This window comes from Mesocricetus auratus, unplaced genomic scaffold (assembly GCF_017639785.1).
Source record: "Mesocricetus auratus isolate SY011 unplaced genomic scaffold, BCM_Maur_2.0 Super-Scaffold_100020, whole genome shotgun sequence".
NCBI classification, from domain to species: domain Eukaryota; kingdom Metazoa; phylum Chordata; class Mammalia; order Rodentia; family Cricetidae; genus Mesocricetus; species Mesocricetus auratus.
This window is the reverse complement of record NW_024429201.1, coordinates 8096923-8115487: the sequence shown is the minus strand read 5'-3', so window position 1 is coordinate 8115487 and position 18565 is coordinate 8096923. Positions and strand designations below refer to the sequence as shown.

At 39.5% G+C, this 18565-nt stretch overlaps 1 protein-coding gene across 1 annotated transcript in view; it reads right to left on the bottom strand.

The window, feature by feature from the left end:
- Positions 1 to 17551: 17551 nt before the first annotated feature.
- Gpbp1 (GC-rich promoter binding protein 1) overlaps positions 17552 to 18565 on the bottom strand; it is a 61223-nt gene continuing 60209 nt past the window's right edge. The window contains 1 exon segment of the mRNA XM_040728868.1: positions 17552 to 18509. Within this exon segment, the coding sequence (XP_040584802.1) occupies positions 18351 to 18509 (159 nt within the window). The 3' untranslated portion in view covers positions 17552 to 18350.

Sequence of the window (18565 nt, the reverse complement as noted above, 5' to 3'; positions counted from 1 at the left end):
TACCCTGTGAAACTGTAAGCCAGCCTCCAATTAAATACTTTATTTAGTAAGTTGCCTTGGTCAGGGTATCTCTTCACAGCAACAGAACAGTAACCAAGACACTCTGCCTCAAAAAAAAAATGTGGGAACTGTTAGAGGAAGACAGCTGGCATTGGCCTCTACCCCCTCAGGTACACATATGGAACATGCACCTGCATGTATGCACACACATACAAGTAAAATAATAATCTAAAGAGATCCTTTGAAATATGAAATATAAGTTTATATAGCTTCTTTTAAAAGCCATTCCATAAAAATAAAGGCATGTCTATAGTTTTTAAAATCACTTTAAAATGTTTATTCTCTATGACTCAGAATTAACATTTTATGACTGTGACTCTTCTTTTAAAAAGGAGAGGCTGGTAAGATGGTTCAGAGGGCAAAGGTGCCTACATAAGCTTGATGGCCTGAGTTCAATCCTTGGGACCTTCTTGGTGGAAAGAGAGAACTAACTCATACAAGTTGTCCTCTGACCTCCACGCATTCACAATGTTGCACACATCACACAGACACACACCTATACACAAACACACAAATAAGTAAACAAGTATCTATTTTAAAATTGTGAAGCTTTGGAGTAGAAAAGTATATCATAGAAGAATCCTTACAATGTGGTTTCATACATTGTTAAATGCATAAATTCTCTCTATGAACACATACATCCATATAAATGAACAGAAAACACATGAAGGCTACATGTTACGTGAGAACAAGACAGAGATAGGAATAAAACTAGGGATTTCATTCAAAGGGTTCGGCTTTGCCTGTTTTAGTCGGTGTTCTATTACTGTGAGGCGACATCATGACCATGGAAAGTTTCATGAGAGAGGGTGTTTCATTGGGGACTGCTTGCAGTTTTAGAAGTTCAGTGAGTTGTCATGGTGGGGAGCATGGTGGCATGCAGCAGACATGGCGCTACAGAGGAAGCTGAGTCCCACATCTGGATCTGCAGGCAGCAGGAAGACAGGGACACTGGGACGGCTTGAAATGCCTGCAGGTTGGGCGGAGTGCTCCAGCTCTCTCCATTTTGAGAAGCTGTCACCCATGCTGGGTTTGGGCCTGGGAGCAGCTATCGTTGAGTCATTTCTGTCCCTGTAAGTTACTTCACCCATACTCCTGTCAGTAACCCACTAAAACTCATTGGTTCACTTTGGTGGTATCTGCACTTTGGTCCTGTTGAGATCCCTGTCTGGGCTGAGTAGACATGTAGGTTATATCTCCCCAGGGAAAGTTCTGTCACATAATAACCCCCATAAACAAAGCAGACAAATGTATGATGAAAAGGCTTTTAGTTAAATATGGCTATTTTGAGAAAATGAAAATGAAGTGTTTTAGCCCATATTTAAGGTAATGAATGTCTAAATAAAGAATTGGGGCAGGGTATGTATTGGCTAAATTGTGATCAAGTTTATTATTATGTGTTGAGGAATATTATTTTAAGGTGTGTGGCTTTTGTTTCTGCTGCATTTGTTTAGCTCAGTGAAGCTGTGGTTCTTTGCCTGTCTGAAACACCTGTTGGTCCTAATAAAGAGCTGAATGGCCAATAGCAAGGCAGGAGCAGGGAGAGAGCGGCTGGCAGGGATAAAGGGTAAATGGAAGGGGAGCAACCAGAGAACAAGGAGAGGAGGACATCAGGGGCCAGCCACCCAGTCACCCAACAGCCATGAAAAAGAAGGAAAGTAAGATATACAGAAGATAAAAGCCCAGAGGGAAAAGTAGATGGGTTAACTAAAGTTAAGAAAAGCTGGCTAGTCAGCTGGGTAGTCGCAAGCAATAATAAGACTCATGTGATTTATTTGGGAGCTGGGTGGTGGGCCCCTCAAAAAGTGCCTCATCTTTCCTCTGCTCTTGTCCTCTATAATTGAGTCACAAAAGGCAGGTGCAGAAACCCACAGGGCTGCTAAGCTTCCTGCATTTGAAGGCAATTTAGCAAAAGTTAGTAGAATGTATGCTTCAAGAATCTGGTTTCCAGCCGGGTGTTGGTGGCGCACGCCTTTAATCCCAGCACTCGGGAGGCAGAGGCGGGCAGATCTCTGTGAGTTCGAGGCCAGCCTGGTCTACCGAGTGAGTTCCAGGACAGGCTCCAAAACAATACAGAGAAACCCTGCCTCGAAAAACCAAAATAATAATCTGGTTACAATGGCCATCTTTCACATCTGGAGCACCATCTCATCAAGTGACAGTTGGACAGGTGTTTTTGAGATCTGATAAAGAGGAGGTTGAGTTATGAATACATTTAACCTAGGTTAGGTGTGAGTGGAATACAGTTGTTACTAATGTGAATTTACTTTATGAAATTCACTGGCTTTTCCACATATGGGTCAATTACCACAAGCAAGTTCTTCCTGCTTCCCTAGGTTAGTTAAGTTATAGAGTTGGAATCCAGACTAATTTTTCCAGTTGTAATATCAATGACATTAACATTCCCCATGATGTTCACCATTTTCCACCTCCCTTCCTGGCTCCAATATTCTTTTCCACCTTCCTGGCTACTTCAGTCTTTGACTCTTCCAGCTAACACCTCTGGGAGGCTCCCTGGCAGCTTTCATTCGCCCAGACTTTTTGTTGTTATTGTTAATATCTTGCTGATCTTAGTTGTGACAACAATTTAAAGAAAACAACTTATAATATGCCATTTCAGCAAGAATAGAGACAAACTGGTGAAAGAGTATTGTCTTATTCATTGTTCTTTTGCTGTGAAGACCCCAGCACCAAGGCAACTCTTAATAAGAGGAAGCATTTAACTGGGGCTGCCTTACAGTTGCAGAGGTTTAGTCCATTATCATGGCAGGGAGCATGGCAGCAGACAGGCAAGGGCCAGAACAGTAGCTGAGAACTACATCCTGATCCATGGGCATTGAGTGAAACAAGGCCTAGTGTGAGCTTCTGGAAACCTCCAAGCCCACTCCCAATGACCCACTTCCTACATCAAGGACACTCCTACTGCAACAAAGTTGCACCTCCTAATACTTCTAATCCTTCTCAAATAATGTCACTCCTGGGTCACTATGCATTCAAACATATGAGCCTTTGGGAGCCATTCTTACTCAAACTACAAGTGTCATTCCTTCTGAGACTGTCATTGGACTAGGGAAAAAAATGGAATTACCTAAAATCAGAAGCTCATTTGTATGTAGAATGTACTTGGTGGAATTTTTTTCTCAAATGTAAGAATTTTAGAAATTTATAAGCTGTAAAACTGGAAGATATTGGGGTTCGAGGGATGACTCAGAAGAGCACTGGCTACTCTTCCAGAGGTTCTGAGTTCAATTCCCAGCAACCACACGGTGGCTCACAACCATCTATAACAGGATCTGATGCCCTTTTCTGGCATGCAGGCATATATTTGGACAGAGCACTAGTACCTGTATATATATATCTATATATATGTATATATATCAGAGAAAAAACTTAAACTGGAGGATACTCTTATAAACTATCAATAATAAAAAAGACAAATTACAATATGAGGGAAATGGACTGTCTTGGGAGGGGGTAAGACACTAATGCCTGGGATTACAGGCCTGTGCTATCAGCCAGTCAAAAAAAAGTATATTAATTAAAAAATAAAAGCAAGAGGGCTATAGAAATGGCTCAATGTTTAAGAAACTTGATGCTCTTACAGAAGATCCAGATGTGGTTGCCAGCACCCATATGGCAGTTCACAACTCACCTGTACTCAGCTGTAGTTCGAGTCCAAGGGGATCTGATACTCTTCTGGCTTCTGTGTCACTAGGCATGAGTGTGCTACACATTTGCACTCATACACATAAATAAGACAGGAAAAATTAACTCAGATGTGGTGGAGTGCTGTCCCCTGGACATAACATGCCGGTTATACTCATGAATGAATTCGTAGCAGCTATGGTTACCTGCCCATGATCAAGCTAGCAAGGTCAACGTGTCAGCAGGCAGCCCTAATTAGACTTGGTGGGAGGAGGAAAAGGAGACAGGTGTAGAAGGGGAAGAGGAAAAATAATGAAGGCGGGAAGGAGCTGTGTTGAGGGAATTAGGGGAAGAGTAAGAGAGGAGACAGTGGTGGGTATGATCAATTTACATTATATGCATGTGCAAAATTGTCAAAGAATAAATAAGAGGTATTCTTTTAAAAAGATGTGAGCCAGGTGTGGCAGCATACTTTTACTTTCCAGCACAGAGAAGGCACAGGCAGATGCACCTGGAGTTCAATGCCAATCTGATCTGTATAGCAAGTTCCAGGCAGCTCTAGGACAGCCAAGGCTACCTAAAAAGACCCTGAGAAGAGGAAGAGATAGGGCAAGAGAGAAAGAAAGGTTGAAAGAGGGGTAAAGAAGAGAGAAACTGTTTACCAGGATAGGTGAGATGACTTAGCAGGTAAAGCAGAAGCTTGAAACCCAGTCTGCTCACCAGAATCCATAGAAAGGGAGAGAACTGATCCAACAAGATGTCCTCAGGCCTTCACACATGTACTGTGGCCCGTGTAACCCCCCCCACACACACACATACAATGCACATACCGTACACATATACCATAATAATGTCTTTTAAATAAACATTTTTCCCTTCCCAGGGTTAGTATATAGCCCTGGCTGGTCTTGAACTCACAGAGATCCACTTTCCCCCCTCGATTGTTGAAATTAAAGGTATTCGAAATCATGTCTGAAAAATCTTTTTTAATGTAATTGTTCTATTTGGCTTTTTTTTTAATTGTCTTTGAGACAGTATCTCACAATGTTGTACAGGCTCATCTTCAACTCCTGGGCTTAAGGAATCTTTCCACTTAATGAAAACTAAAGTCTGGGTATGGTGGCACATGCCTGCAATTTCAGTATTTGAGGGGTACAGAATCCAGGCTGGTCCAGCTACATAGCTAGCCAGAGGCCAATATGGGCTGCATAAAACCCTGCCTCAAGAAGCAAAAAGCCCAGCAGAAGAGTAGCCACATGACAGGTGCACTTCATCTCATCAGATATTCAGTCGGAGAACCGCAATTCTTCCAACCGTCCCCTTCAGTACTTTGGTGAACTCCAGGGCCGCTGCCCTGAACTGGCCATCCCTAGAGCAAGTAGTTCTCTGCATAGTTATCCCTTGCTATCTAGTCATGAGGGATTGGCTTAAGGGTTCCTGAAGATACCAAAGTCCAGACCCTCAGAACCCTTATATAACTGTGTAAACTACACACATCCTCCCAAATATTTAACATACACTCTACATGCTGATTATACCAACACAGCATGAATGTCATATAAATTGACATACTGTATTATTTAAATAATGGTAAGAAAGAAGGCTGTGCATATTCTGATAGCCACATTTTTTTTCAGATATTTTCAAGTCATACTGACTATACTGAACATCAGGACTGAGTTATCTGAAAGTTCAATATACCTGTAGCATGCTCTCAAATTTGCCAAATTCCGAACAGTAATAGGGACAAGAACCCACGTTATCCTACACTTATGAGTTCCATGTAAATAGTTTCCTTCACTTACAGTTTGAAGTTCATGAACCCACAAATTGACACAAAAGTTTATGTATTTTGAATGAGGCATAACAAAAAAGTAAATAGAAACTGGAAAACGGTGCTTACATTCTAAATGAGATAAATATCTGCTCTCAAAAGAAAGGCAGTCATGAGGAATAAAATGGCACATGAATAGGATGAAAGGCCCAAACTAGCTCAAGAACCCTGACAAGTATGGAACCCACTCTTCTTAGCCAGGGCACTAACTGCGATAGTACAAGTCACCAACTTTTCCTGAGGAATAAGAAATGCACAAATACTGTACACTTATCAAGAAGCTTATTGTGAAACTATCTCATAATCAATAGAGCTATTTTAACTTGTGTCAAAACAAAAGATGATGTGGAGATAGAGTTCATATAGTTTATTGCATAGTGTAGAAAAGCCTTATTAATACAAAATAGCAACACAAGTCTAAGGTATGCTCAAAATTTAATAAAGCATACAGTAGTCTTTATGGGATGTTTTGCAACATTATGCCACTTGAGGGCACCAGAGCTCCATGCTTTCCATCAACTTACAACCCCAGCCCCCGAATTCTGTTGGGCATCTGTAAACCTGACATTGGGCAGGTGAAAGCCAAGAGTGTTAAAGGTCATCCTAGTCTATGTAGCAAGTTTGAGACAAACTGACCGACAGGCAGGCAGGTGCGCATGCGCACGCGCACGCACGCACACGTGCGTGCACACACACACACACACACACACGAGAGAGAGAGAGAGAGAGAGAGAGAGAGAGAGAGAGAGAGAGAGAGAGAGAGAGAGAGAGAGAGAGAGAGAGAGGGGGGGGGACAGAGAGGGGGGACAGAGAGAGGGAGAGAGACAGAGTTCATTTGTGAGAGTTCACACCCTTTCAGTAAGCACTGTTATCTTAAGGGCAAAAAGTAATTTTTTTTTTCGTTTTTTCAAGACAGGGTCTCACTATGTAACTCTAACAGTCCTGGAACTCATTGTGTAGACCAGGCTGGCCTCAAACTAACAAGATGATTCACCTGTCTCTATTCCCAAGAGCTGAGATTAAAGATGTACACCACTACAGGCAAATTATTATATTGTTACTATTATTACTGTTATATTATTGAGATCATTGTGTAAGGGTATTGTTGATGAACTTTTTTTTTAATGAATCCCAGGCTAGCCTTAACCTCAACATACAGCCGAGGATGACCATGGACTTTGAGTCTCCTGTTTCATTCCCCTCAAGAGCTGGGACTATAGGAATGTCCATGGATGGAACAGGACTTCATACAAGTTACATCAACTTCTTTAGTACTCTCCTCCATCTCAGTGTTCAGAAAGTCTTCCATGGTTAAATTGCTTCTCTTGATGACTTTACTTGAGTCATGTGTGAAGGGAGCAATTTCAAGTTTTGAGCAAGAATACAGACTTGGAAATAAAGGTGCTCAAAGATAAATGGAAGGCACTTTTTTTTTTTTAAAGACAGGGTTTCTCTGTATTGTTTTGGAGGCTGCCCTGGAACTCGCTCTGTAGACCAGGCTGGCCTCAAACTCACAGAGATCTGCCTGCCTCTGCCTCCCAAGTACTGGGATTAAAGGTGTTCGCCACCAACGCCCGGCAAATGGAAGGTACATTAAGTACAGCATTTCAGTCTTAACACTGATGACTCCTTGCTGTATGTGGCTCACCGACCTTGTCCCTCTCCTTTTCCTGTTTGTTCTCATGTAACCAATGCTGGCCTCTACCTCTCAAATGCTAGGATTACAATACACCACACCTGCTTATAATTTTTCTACACCATGAATTCTCCTAAACCCAAAAGTGCTATGTAATATGCCTTTGCAGACACTTCTTTTGCCTACAAGTTCCTTCCATTCTTGCATCCCCTTAACATTATTCATTAAACCCCAGAATGCTGTAACATAGTAAACTATTTTCTCAATGTCATGCATTACCTAACTAATGCTGTGACTGAAAATATATTTATCTATGACTTTCCTTGACTATAAAAAGTATTTCAACTTCCAGGTGGAACATGTAACCTATGCTTTTGTATCCCCAGACCATGAATACGCTATTTTGTTCCCTATAAAACATCTACTGCAAAAAGCCAGGAAATTATCTCGAAGCAGGGTGTAGTGGCATATGCCCTTAAGTCCCAGCACTCTGAATGCAGAGGCAGGCAGATTTCTGTGACCTCAGAGTTCAGGCTAGCTGGAGTTACATGGTAAGACTGTGTCTTAAAATAAAAATCTCCCTTTTGGAGAATGGAAAAGTCTGTCCTTTAAAATCGTCCTCCACATTCCACCAGTTTTCTCATTTTCTCAGGAAATCTTGATTTTTGTTATGCTGAATTTCACTAATTTAGAATGGAATATATTTAATCTTTGGTAAGTACAGCATTACAGATGCTTTATAAACAGGAAAAGTTTCCTTAAAAGCTTAAGGAAGATTTTAAAAAAGCACAAGCAATGGTGTAAAGATTTAAAAACACACTTAAACTTATCATTTTTAAGTTTCCAGAGGCCTAAGTTATAAGATTTCCAACAGGGACCAGCAGCCTACTGTCCACAATTAGACTCTCCCCTGGAACTGACACACAGGCCCAGCTGCTTTGGAGATAGTGGCACAGTTGAATACACTGCCAAGAGATTCAGACTTCAAGAAAGCTACTAAACCAAATAAATACCTATTTAACTCACCATGCTAACTCTCTTTAGAGACTGGAGAAACTATTAACATGGCAGTAAGGTACTGGGTTATGGGGGCATACAGCCAGAATCTCCATACTTTAGATGCCAAGACAGGAGGGTAGCTGTAAGTTCAAATCCACTCTGAGCAAAGCCAGTTTTGGGTTACTGTGCTAAAATAAAAATAAAAATTGAAAACTCCTGGGGACTAGACGGATGACTAAGTTAAGAGTGCTTGCTGTTCCTGTACAGAACTTGACTTGGTTCCCAGCACCCACCAGACAGCTCACAACCACTTGAAGCTTAAGCTCCAGGGGATCAGAAACAGTCACCTGGTCTCTGCAGACACCCTCATGATATGAGCATGAATACATTCATACACACACACACACACACACACACACACACACTTAGAAAACCGAGCAACACACTCTGCCTACTAAGAAACAACACACTAGAATCCAATCTTATTTTTTATAGAGAGAGTAAGCCTCAACACCTGGCACCTACAACCTAATTTTCTCAAAATATGCAAGTCACCCAGACCTGGTAAGCTTCAGATACCAAAGTATCCACTACCAATGGATTCTCCAGCTATTTATCCTTATACCTTTAGCATTCCAGAAAGCAATGAACCTTCAAAGAAATGAGTTGGCAAGTCAAACCAAACTTACCTTATTTCCACAAAGTTAGAAGTGGTATAACTAACAGACAATAGCTTCATTTCTAAGTATGGAAACCTAATCTCTCAATTATATCTCCACCACCACCCCTAAACACACAAACACACACAAAATGGTTTTACCATTGAAGCCCAATGATCACACTTTGTCAAAATGGCCAATCTGAATAAAATGACTGAATAAAATCAAACTGCCAACTTACAACTGAACATGTCAAATAAATGAAGCAAAAATGACAGCTATTTTAACTTACTGAGAACTCAAGATACTTCATAGCATTACAATAGTTGTCTATTTAAAATGTAATTTTAAATGCAGAACAAGGTTGTATGCAAAACAACAGTTCTGCTGGTGCACAGCTTTAACCCCAGTACCGAAGAGGCAGAGGCAGATGGATCTCTGTGACTTCGAGTTCCAGGACAGCCAGCAATGCACAGAGAAACCCTGTCTCTGTTTCAAACAGCTTGAATTTATGAAGTGCTTACCATGGCTTAGCAGTCAAACCATGTACGTGAAATGATTCTTCTTATTCTCACAATAACAGAGATTCATGTCTAGAGTTAGGTATCGGGATTAAAGTCACAACTCTTAAGGGGCAAAGCTTAAAACTAGGTGGACTTGTGTGTCCACAATTTAGGAGTCCTAGCAAAAGCTTAATTAAAACCAGCAGCCCTCAGAGGTGAGAGTGGGCCCTTCTCAGGTCACTTCTGCTCGCCCATTCTGGGGTCTCCTAGCCTGGGGACTACAGGCAGATCGGCTCACCCTGGTGACCAAGCAACTGCAAGTCTGCTGGCATCACTGGGCTAGTCCCGCTCCCACCCACAGGGCAAGGGAGTGCCTCAGCCCCACCTGCACCCACAGTGAGACCCATCAGAGTACTGGACCTGCTTGCATCCATTGGGAGAGAACCTTGGACCTGTACCCACCAGGAGGGGAAGAGACTTCACCTGGACCCACTAAGAAGGGATGGAAAAATGACAATAGAAAAACCAATATGACACCACCAGTGTCAAGAGGCTCTACACCAGCATACCTGAACATTGCAACAAAGATGAAGCAGAAGAGAACAACCTTAAAAACAACTTCATGAAGATGATAGAGACCCTAAGAGAGGAAAGGGGAAAATCCCTTACAGAAATGAAAGAAAAGAAATCAAAAATTACAAGAAAATTCAAACAGTGCAAGGGTTGAAAGCTGATACAGAGACAATTAAAAAAAATTCTGAGCGAATGCTGGAATTAGGAAATGTGTAAACGATTAGGAATTACAGATGCAAGCATAACCAACAGAATACAAATGATGGAAGAGAAAATCTCAGGTGTTGAAGATACACTAGGAGATTCATCGACCAAAGAAACACAAAATATCCAGGAAATATGGGACACCGTGAAAAGGTCAAACCTAAGAAAAATACGTATAGGTGAAGAAACCCATCTCAATGATACAGAAAACATATTCAACAATATCATAGACGAAAACTTTCCCAACCTAAAGAAAGACATTCCAGTGCAAGTATAAGAAGCTTACAGAATACCAAAAAGAGTGAACCACTAAAAAGAGTTCCCTCGTAACATAATAATCAAAACACCAAACATACAGAATACAGAAAGACTATTAAGAGCAGCAAAGGAAAAAGGTCAAGTAACATATAAAGGCAAACCTATCAGAATTACACCTGACTTCTCCATGGAAACTCTGAAAGCCAGAAGGTCCTGGATAGTTATTTTACCAACACTAAGAGACCACGGATGGCCAGGCATTGGTGGCACACACCTTTAATCAAGCATTTGTGAGGCAGAGGCAGGTGAATCTCTGTGAGTTCGAGACCAGCCTGGTCTACCTACCTAGCGAGTTCCAGGACAGGCTCCAAAACAATACAGAGAAACCCTGTCTCGAAAAACCAAAAGAAAACAAAAAAACAAAAAGAGACCACGTATGCCAGCCCAAACTACCATACCCAGCAAAGCTTTCAGTCACTATAGATGGAGAAAACAAGATATTCCATGACAAAACCAGATTTAAACAATACATATCCACTAATCCAGCAAAGCACTGGAAAGAAAACTCCAACCTAAGCAAGTTAGCTACACTCACAAAAACACAGGCAATAGATAACCCCACTTTACCAAAGCCAAAAGAAAAAAATGGGGTAAATTCACACACAATACCACCAAGACTAAAAATCCAAAACACAAGAATTAACACTCAAGGGTCCTTAATTTCCCTCAATATTAATGTTCTTAACTATAAAAAGACACAGGCTAACAGAATGGATATGAAGACAGAATCCATCCCTCTGCTGCATAGAAGAAACACACCTCAACTTTAAAGGCAGACATTACCTGAGAACTAAGGGTTGGGAAGGATTTTCCAATCAAATGGGCCCAAGAAACAAGCTGGTGTAGCTATCCTAATATCTAACAAAGTAGACTTCAAACTACAACCAATCAAAAGAGATGAAGAAGGTCATTTCATATTATGACAGGAAAAATCCATCAGGAATAAGTCCCAATTCTGAACATCTATGCCCTAAAAAGAGGCACATAAGACCTCACAGTTATAGTGGGAGACTTCAACACCCCACTATCATCACTAGACAGGACCACCAGATAGAAACTTAACAAAGGAACTAACGTAAGTTATGACCCAATTGGGTTTAACAGACATCCATAGAACATTCCATCCAAACACAAAAGAATATACCTTCTTCTCAGCATCACATGGAACCTTCTCTAAAATGGACCAAAACTTGGCAACATAGCAAACCTGAACATGTACAAAAAATTTGGAATAACCCCCTGTATCTTATGAGACCATCATGCTTTAAAGTTAGAATTCAACAACACAAATTGCAGAAATGCTACAAACTCATGGAAATTGAACAACACGGAATTGCACCATTCCTGGGTCAAGGAAATTAAAGACTTCCTAAAATTCAATGAAAATGGACACACAACATACCCTAACTTATGGGGCACTTCGAAAGCAATACTAAGAGGAAAGTTCATAGCACTAAGTACTCACATGAAGAAACTGGAGAATATAGTTACACTAAAGAATTAACAGCACAGTTGGGTGGTGGTGGCGCATGCCTTTAATCCCAAGCACTCGGGAGGCAGATCTCTGTGAGTTCAAGACCAGCCTGGTCTACAAGCACTAGTTCCAGGACAGTCTCCAAAGCCGCAGAGAAACCCTATCTTGAGGGGAAAAAAATAGAATTAACAGCACAACTGAAAGCTATAGAACAAAAAGAAGCAAACTGACCTTGGAGAAGTAGACACCAGGAAATAATCAAACTGAGTACTGAAATCAATAAAGTACAGGAGATCAATTACTGAACACATCACCAGTAGCACAGACACTGAGATCGACAATAAATGGAACCTCCTGAAACTGAGAAGCTTTTGTAAGACAAAGGACACAATCAACAAGATAAAATGGCAGCCCACAGAACGGGAAAAGATATTCACCAACCCCACATCTGACAGAGAGCTGATCTCCAAAATTTACAAAGAACTCAAGAAGCAAGTCTCCAAAGCACCAAATAAGCCAATGAAAAAGTGGAGTACAGAATTAGAGAATTCTCAATAGAGGAATCTAAAATGGCTGAAAGACACTTAAGAAAATGCTCAACATCCTTAGCTATCAGGGAAAAATGCAAATCAAAACAACTGAAATAACATCTTACTCTTGTCAGAATGGCTAAAATCAAAACACCAATGACAGTTTATGCTGGAGAGGATGTGGAGAAAGGGGAACACTCCTCCACTGCTGATGGGAGTGCCAACTAGACATTTTGGAAATCAGTATGAAGATTCCTCAGGAAAATAGGAATCAGTCTAGCACAAAACCCAGCATATAACTCTTAGGCATATAACCAAAAAACAAACATTCATACAAGGAACTACGTTCATAGCAGCATTATTTGTTAATAGCCAGAACCTGGAAGCAACCTAGACGCCCCAGAAGTGAAGAATGGATAGAGAAAATGTAGTAATTTACACAATGGAGTACACTACTCAGTGGAATGTTAAAATTTGCAGGCAAATGGATGGAAATAGAACCATCCTGCTTGAGATAACCTAGTCACATACATATATGAGCAAAGGATTACCAGCCTACAATCCACACCCCCAGAAAAACTAGGAAACAAGGACCCTAAGAGAGACATACATGGTCCCCTGAGGAAGAGAAAGCGACGAGATCTCCTGAACTAATTGGGAACATGGTGGGAGAGGGAGCTAGGAGAAAGAGAATGGGAGAAGAGAAAGATAAGAGATACCATAATAGAGGGAGTCATTATAGGTTTAAAGAGAAGTATGGCACTAGGAAAATGCCCCGAGATCTACAAGGATGATACCAACTAACAATCTAAGCAATAGTGGAGAGGCTACCTTATATGCCATCCCAGAGCCTTCAACCAGTAGCTGATGGAAACAGAAGCAGACACCCACTGCTAAACACTTGTATTGAACTCCTGGAATCCAGTTGTAGAGAGGAGTGATAAGCATAGGGGTCGGGACCAGGCTGGTGAAACCCACAGAAAACAGTTGACCTGAACAAGGAGAAGCTCATAGTCCCCAAACTTATAGCAGGGAAGCCAGCATAGGATTGATCCAGACCCCCTGAACGTGGGTGTCAGTTAGGAGGCCTGGGCAATCTATGGGTCCTCTGGTAGTGGATCACTGTTTATCCATAGTATATGATTGGACTTTAGGAGTCCATTCCACAGAGGGATACTCTCTCAGCCTAGACACACGGGGGAAGAGCCTAGATCCTGCTCCAAATAATATGACAGACTTTGAAAATACCCCATGGAAGACTTCACCCTCCCTGGGGAGCAGAAAGAGGATGGGATAGGAGGTTAGTGGGGAACAGGGGAGAAAGAGGAAACTGGGATTGACATGTAAAACAAGTTTCTAATTTAAATTAAAAAATAGAAAAAAATAAAATGGTCTAAGTATATTACAAACATTTTGGTAGATGTTAGATATGCCCATATTTTACTATTACTATATGCATGTATCATAATTATGAAATTGGGCATATGTCGCTTAGTATACATCAATTAGATTCAGCAAAACTATTGTAAAATAAATTGAATTTTCAAAAAAAAATCAACAGCTCAAGTCACAATCATCTAATAAAGTTGAGAGGGATGACACAACCATTAACTGTTAAACTAGTCAGTATACCACCATGCATGGTTTTGAGAACTACTACTAAAGTACTCTTATACATCCTAACAGTCAGAGATCTGTTGTATAGAACACATCATGGTAGTGTCCTAATGCCATCCTGACAAATTAATCATTTCTACAGACTATACCTCCACAGAGAATCACAGACACTGTGGTTACCTACATAAGGACTATAAAGATATATAGGCCCATCAATACCCAGTAATGGTAGAGGGAGGGGTTTCTACCCTTCCCTAATTACACATAAACCCTAAACTAAGAGTTGATAGGAGAGCAAGAGACTTTTCAGTGTTGTAGCTACTGATAGGGTGGCTACAGTGAACAACGCTTCAGTAAACAGTAACAAATTCACTGATCAAAAAAAAAAAAAATCCAGCCAGGCATTGGTGGCTCACGCCTTTAATCCCAGCAATCGGGAGGCAGAGGCAGGTGGATCTCTGTGAGTCTGAGGCCAGCTTGGTTTACAGAGTGAGTCCAGGACAGCCTCCAAAGCAATACAGAGAAACCCTGTCTCGAAAAAAAAAAAAATCAAAAAAAAAAAAAAACCAACACAAATCCCACAATAAATAAATAAAGCCAGATGAAAGTCAATAGATAAAAGTGTTATTTGGAAAGTGACACTAAGAAAACTAAGAGGGAATATCAGGAGGAGAAGGGAAAATGACCAAAATATTCTTATGTTCATGAAAGAAACGTCATAATAAAATCAATTATGTATAATATATTCCAAAAAAAAAGTACTCATTATTACCCAGTAAATAAACAAAACCATAATAAAACCTGTTAAACTAGGCTCAGTACTGAACTACACATTCTCAAATGTTGAACTAAGAACTCTAGGTTAAAACAATCAGAACTCTCCTTGGAAACCATAGCTACGGTTAAATCCCAATACTCTACTTAACACTTGGAAACATTAAGCAGGAAAAAGAAATTCAGGCTCTTCACCACTTGGGTCTTTTGCTACTGCTTCAAAAGTCCTCTGTCGATCCCCTTTTCCCATTGCCATCGTGAATTCAGGAAATCCTAACTGCCCCAAAATCAAGCATCCAGTTCCCAACTGCTGGTACTTTTAATTACCATAAATATATCAGACTCAAGCATATTAAGTATCAACTCAAACATAACCAAACTGTTTTAATACACTAGTTTTATGTTAAAATTTAGACTGCTGGGAGGTTATGGCTCTTAAACTTCAATTCTCTTGACTAGTATTATTAGGCTATTATATAAACATTCATTTAAAATTTAGGGATATGCCAAATGATCTCTTTATGACTTAAAAAAATGGCTTCCCAATAATATAAAGTCTGGGAGATGAATAACACTGTGATAGAACACCATCCAAATATCCTCAGTGAGAAAAAGGGAAGCCATACATACTACTCCTCTGATCACTAAACACCTTGAATCAAAGCTGATTCCCATTCCCAGAAATCCAGACAGCCACACGAGTGACTGTGTAAACTGTTAAATCACTGTGGATCACAGAATGCAACTCTTCTAGAGAATACAACAAAAGGAAGACTTTCCGATGTAGGAGGCCTGGAAGACCTTGACACGAAGCCAGAAAAAGGCTGTATAAAGCAAAGTGTGACAATCTCACATATAAATACAAATACAAAGAGCTTTAATAAAATACTAACAAAACAAATGTAACACTTAAAAAATGATGCATCAAGATAAAGTTGGGTTTCCTTAATGACAAGGAATGTTGATAAACTTAAACTATAGATTCACTGCATACAGTGGCAGGTATTTTTAATCCCAGCACTCAGAATGCTGAGGCCGAAGGATCATGACCTTGAGCCAGGACTATGCTACATCATGAAATCTGGAAACCTTTAAAATAAGATGGTTTCCAACATCAGAACTTCTTTGGATATTCCATAAATTTCTTCAAAACTTCATAAAAAGCAGTTAAGATATAATTTTAAAAAGTGAGATTTGTATATTTTCAAATAAAACTAGTTTTTAAGTAAATTTAATATACTTATGGAAATTAAATTCATTCTAAATCATCTTAAATTCAAACAAGATACATTTTTAAGAAGCTACTCTAAATCATTAAAGATTTTGCTCATTAATTACAACTTATATACAAGAAATGTGGGAGTGAGGAGTCAAAGAACTTACAAAGAATAAGTCCCAAAAAATTTGGGGCAATGTATTAAGGTTCACTACCTAGGTCATGGTGGCTGTATGCTGTTATGGCAATAAAATACTTGTTTTGCAGAAAATGAAATGAGTTTGAAGTATTCAAATTGTGTGTCCCCCAAAAACCATGAGCTAATTCTGTTCAATAATTGCACACTAGATCTGCAATTTAACCAATCTGCATTTTGTAGACCCTCCTTTCAATATGACCCAAACTTTTATTAGGATCCCATTATTTAGATAGCAAGTTAAAATTGCTAACTATAAACATGTGCTTCCATCCCCTTAATAATCAAATGTGTTCATGCTGTCACTTGATGAACTACATATGATGTAACTCACCATATTTATATAAAATAGTAATTCTATTAAAGTATAATAAACATTAGCTAAATGCTGTCTAGATGGGATTAAGGCAAAAGAACTGCCTGCATAAAGATGCCCCAAAACAATTAATCACTATCCTTTTATGCAAATAATAGCACAATCCAAAGATACTCAATATTACACGGGCGGCTTTGCTATACTATTCCTTAAGTATTCTTGTGGCTGACACATTTAACTTCTCTTTTTTAAAGAGATATTTAATACTTTGTTAAACAGTCTCAAAATTTTTATGGAGGTAAAAATGTAGGGTTTTTCTGGTTTAAATTCTCTATTACCTCAGTCTCCATGGGAACCAAAACAAGAAAAAAATAAACCCTAGATTCTTGTAAAAGCTGGGGACTGACACAGAAAAAAACAAAAAGACCAGTCTAGCATAACACTTGTTGTCTACGACTTCTCTCTTTACAGTAAGAATATACTGGGGCTGGAGAGATGGCTCTGCAGAGTTCTCAAGTTCACTATCTAGACCCATACCAATATATCAGGTAGCTTACAACTTCAGCTCCAAAGGATCTGACATCCCTCTGTCCTCCTCATACTCAGACATATATACATACACATACATACATAAATAAATAAATAAATAAATAAATAAATAAATAAATAAATAAATGAACGTATTTTTAAAAATAGAATGTATGGATATGAATGGGGTTGGGATAGAACAACAAAAGCAAATGAGGGTAAAACAACATTTGAAAATTGGTTACAAATACACAGAACCATGATAGTCGAATATACCATCAAAACAAATGATTATAAATTTTCCTTGTAAATAGTCAACATTCATTCAGTAGCTTTGTGAATTTGATAAAATTTTAAGCTTTCTTTTTCTAACCTCAAAGGAATTGCATTTTTAATGAACTATAAAGAAATTTATACAGCATGTTGTACTTGGAGACCGATACCTTTAACACTACAGAGAACAACAATATTCTGAAAATCGTTTATTTTCCATGTCGGGGACAGATTCAGTCAGTGTGATCAGGTTTTCTGCATGTGTAATAATTTATCAAAATAAGTTTTCCCACAAGTCTTCCAAATCAGCTCTGAAAGCCCTGACCTGACAATACACCAGATACAGCTCCTAACAAGCACCTCCTAAAGCTTGGAAGAACACCTGGAATGTCTCCTCTCTCATCCACTGCTCTAGGAAGGGCTAAAGAGCAATTTGTTTTGATAGGTGACTTAAATACAAGACTTGAGTTCAAGAAGTTAATGTTTTAGTGCACTTTGCTCCAGTTTTAGCCAACATGCTACATTTTCCTTTTTGCTGTTTTGTTTTAGGGAGAAGTGGGGTAAGAAGTGCACAAGAAGAGTTGAAGATATCCACTGTTTGAAAATGGTGACTCTGCAAGCAAACTGTAAGCTGCCTTTTACCTCAAGACCTGAACATTTTAAGACAGAAGCTTTGCAAAACATTACACAATTTTTTATTATTAAATGAGAAAATCTCATTTGTTACATCGTCACATTGCTAGTCAGAGAAATGCTGCAGTGATGAAGAAAGTCAATGTTGGATCAACCAAAGTCCTCATTTCTACAACAAAGAAATAATGTTCAACACAGCCCAACACAACATTCTTGGTTTCTTCATATTGAAGTCCCCCAATAAAATCATCTTCTAATGGGGTAGTTCACTACATAAATTATAGTTCTTCATTTTTACAATTCACCCCAAACTGCATGAGAGATGTATCACACTAAAATTTCTAAAGCTGTTAGGAAATCCTTCACACATCGTCGTCATCTGATGTGTCACTGCTACTTGTCTCAGTGTCATCATTCTCAATTGTGGGTTTGAAAGTGCTGTTTTTCCAGGGTCCAAACTTGAAGTCACAGATCAGGCCATTTTTCAAAATACCATTTTTCCTCAGCCCATTCTTCTGTAACTAAAATGTCAAAAACAAGCAAGTTAATTTTGCCCCAAGAGTTAATACTATAAATG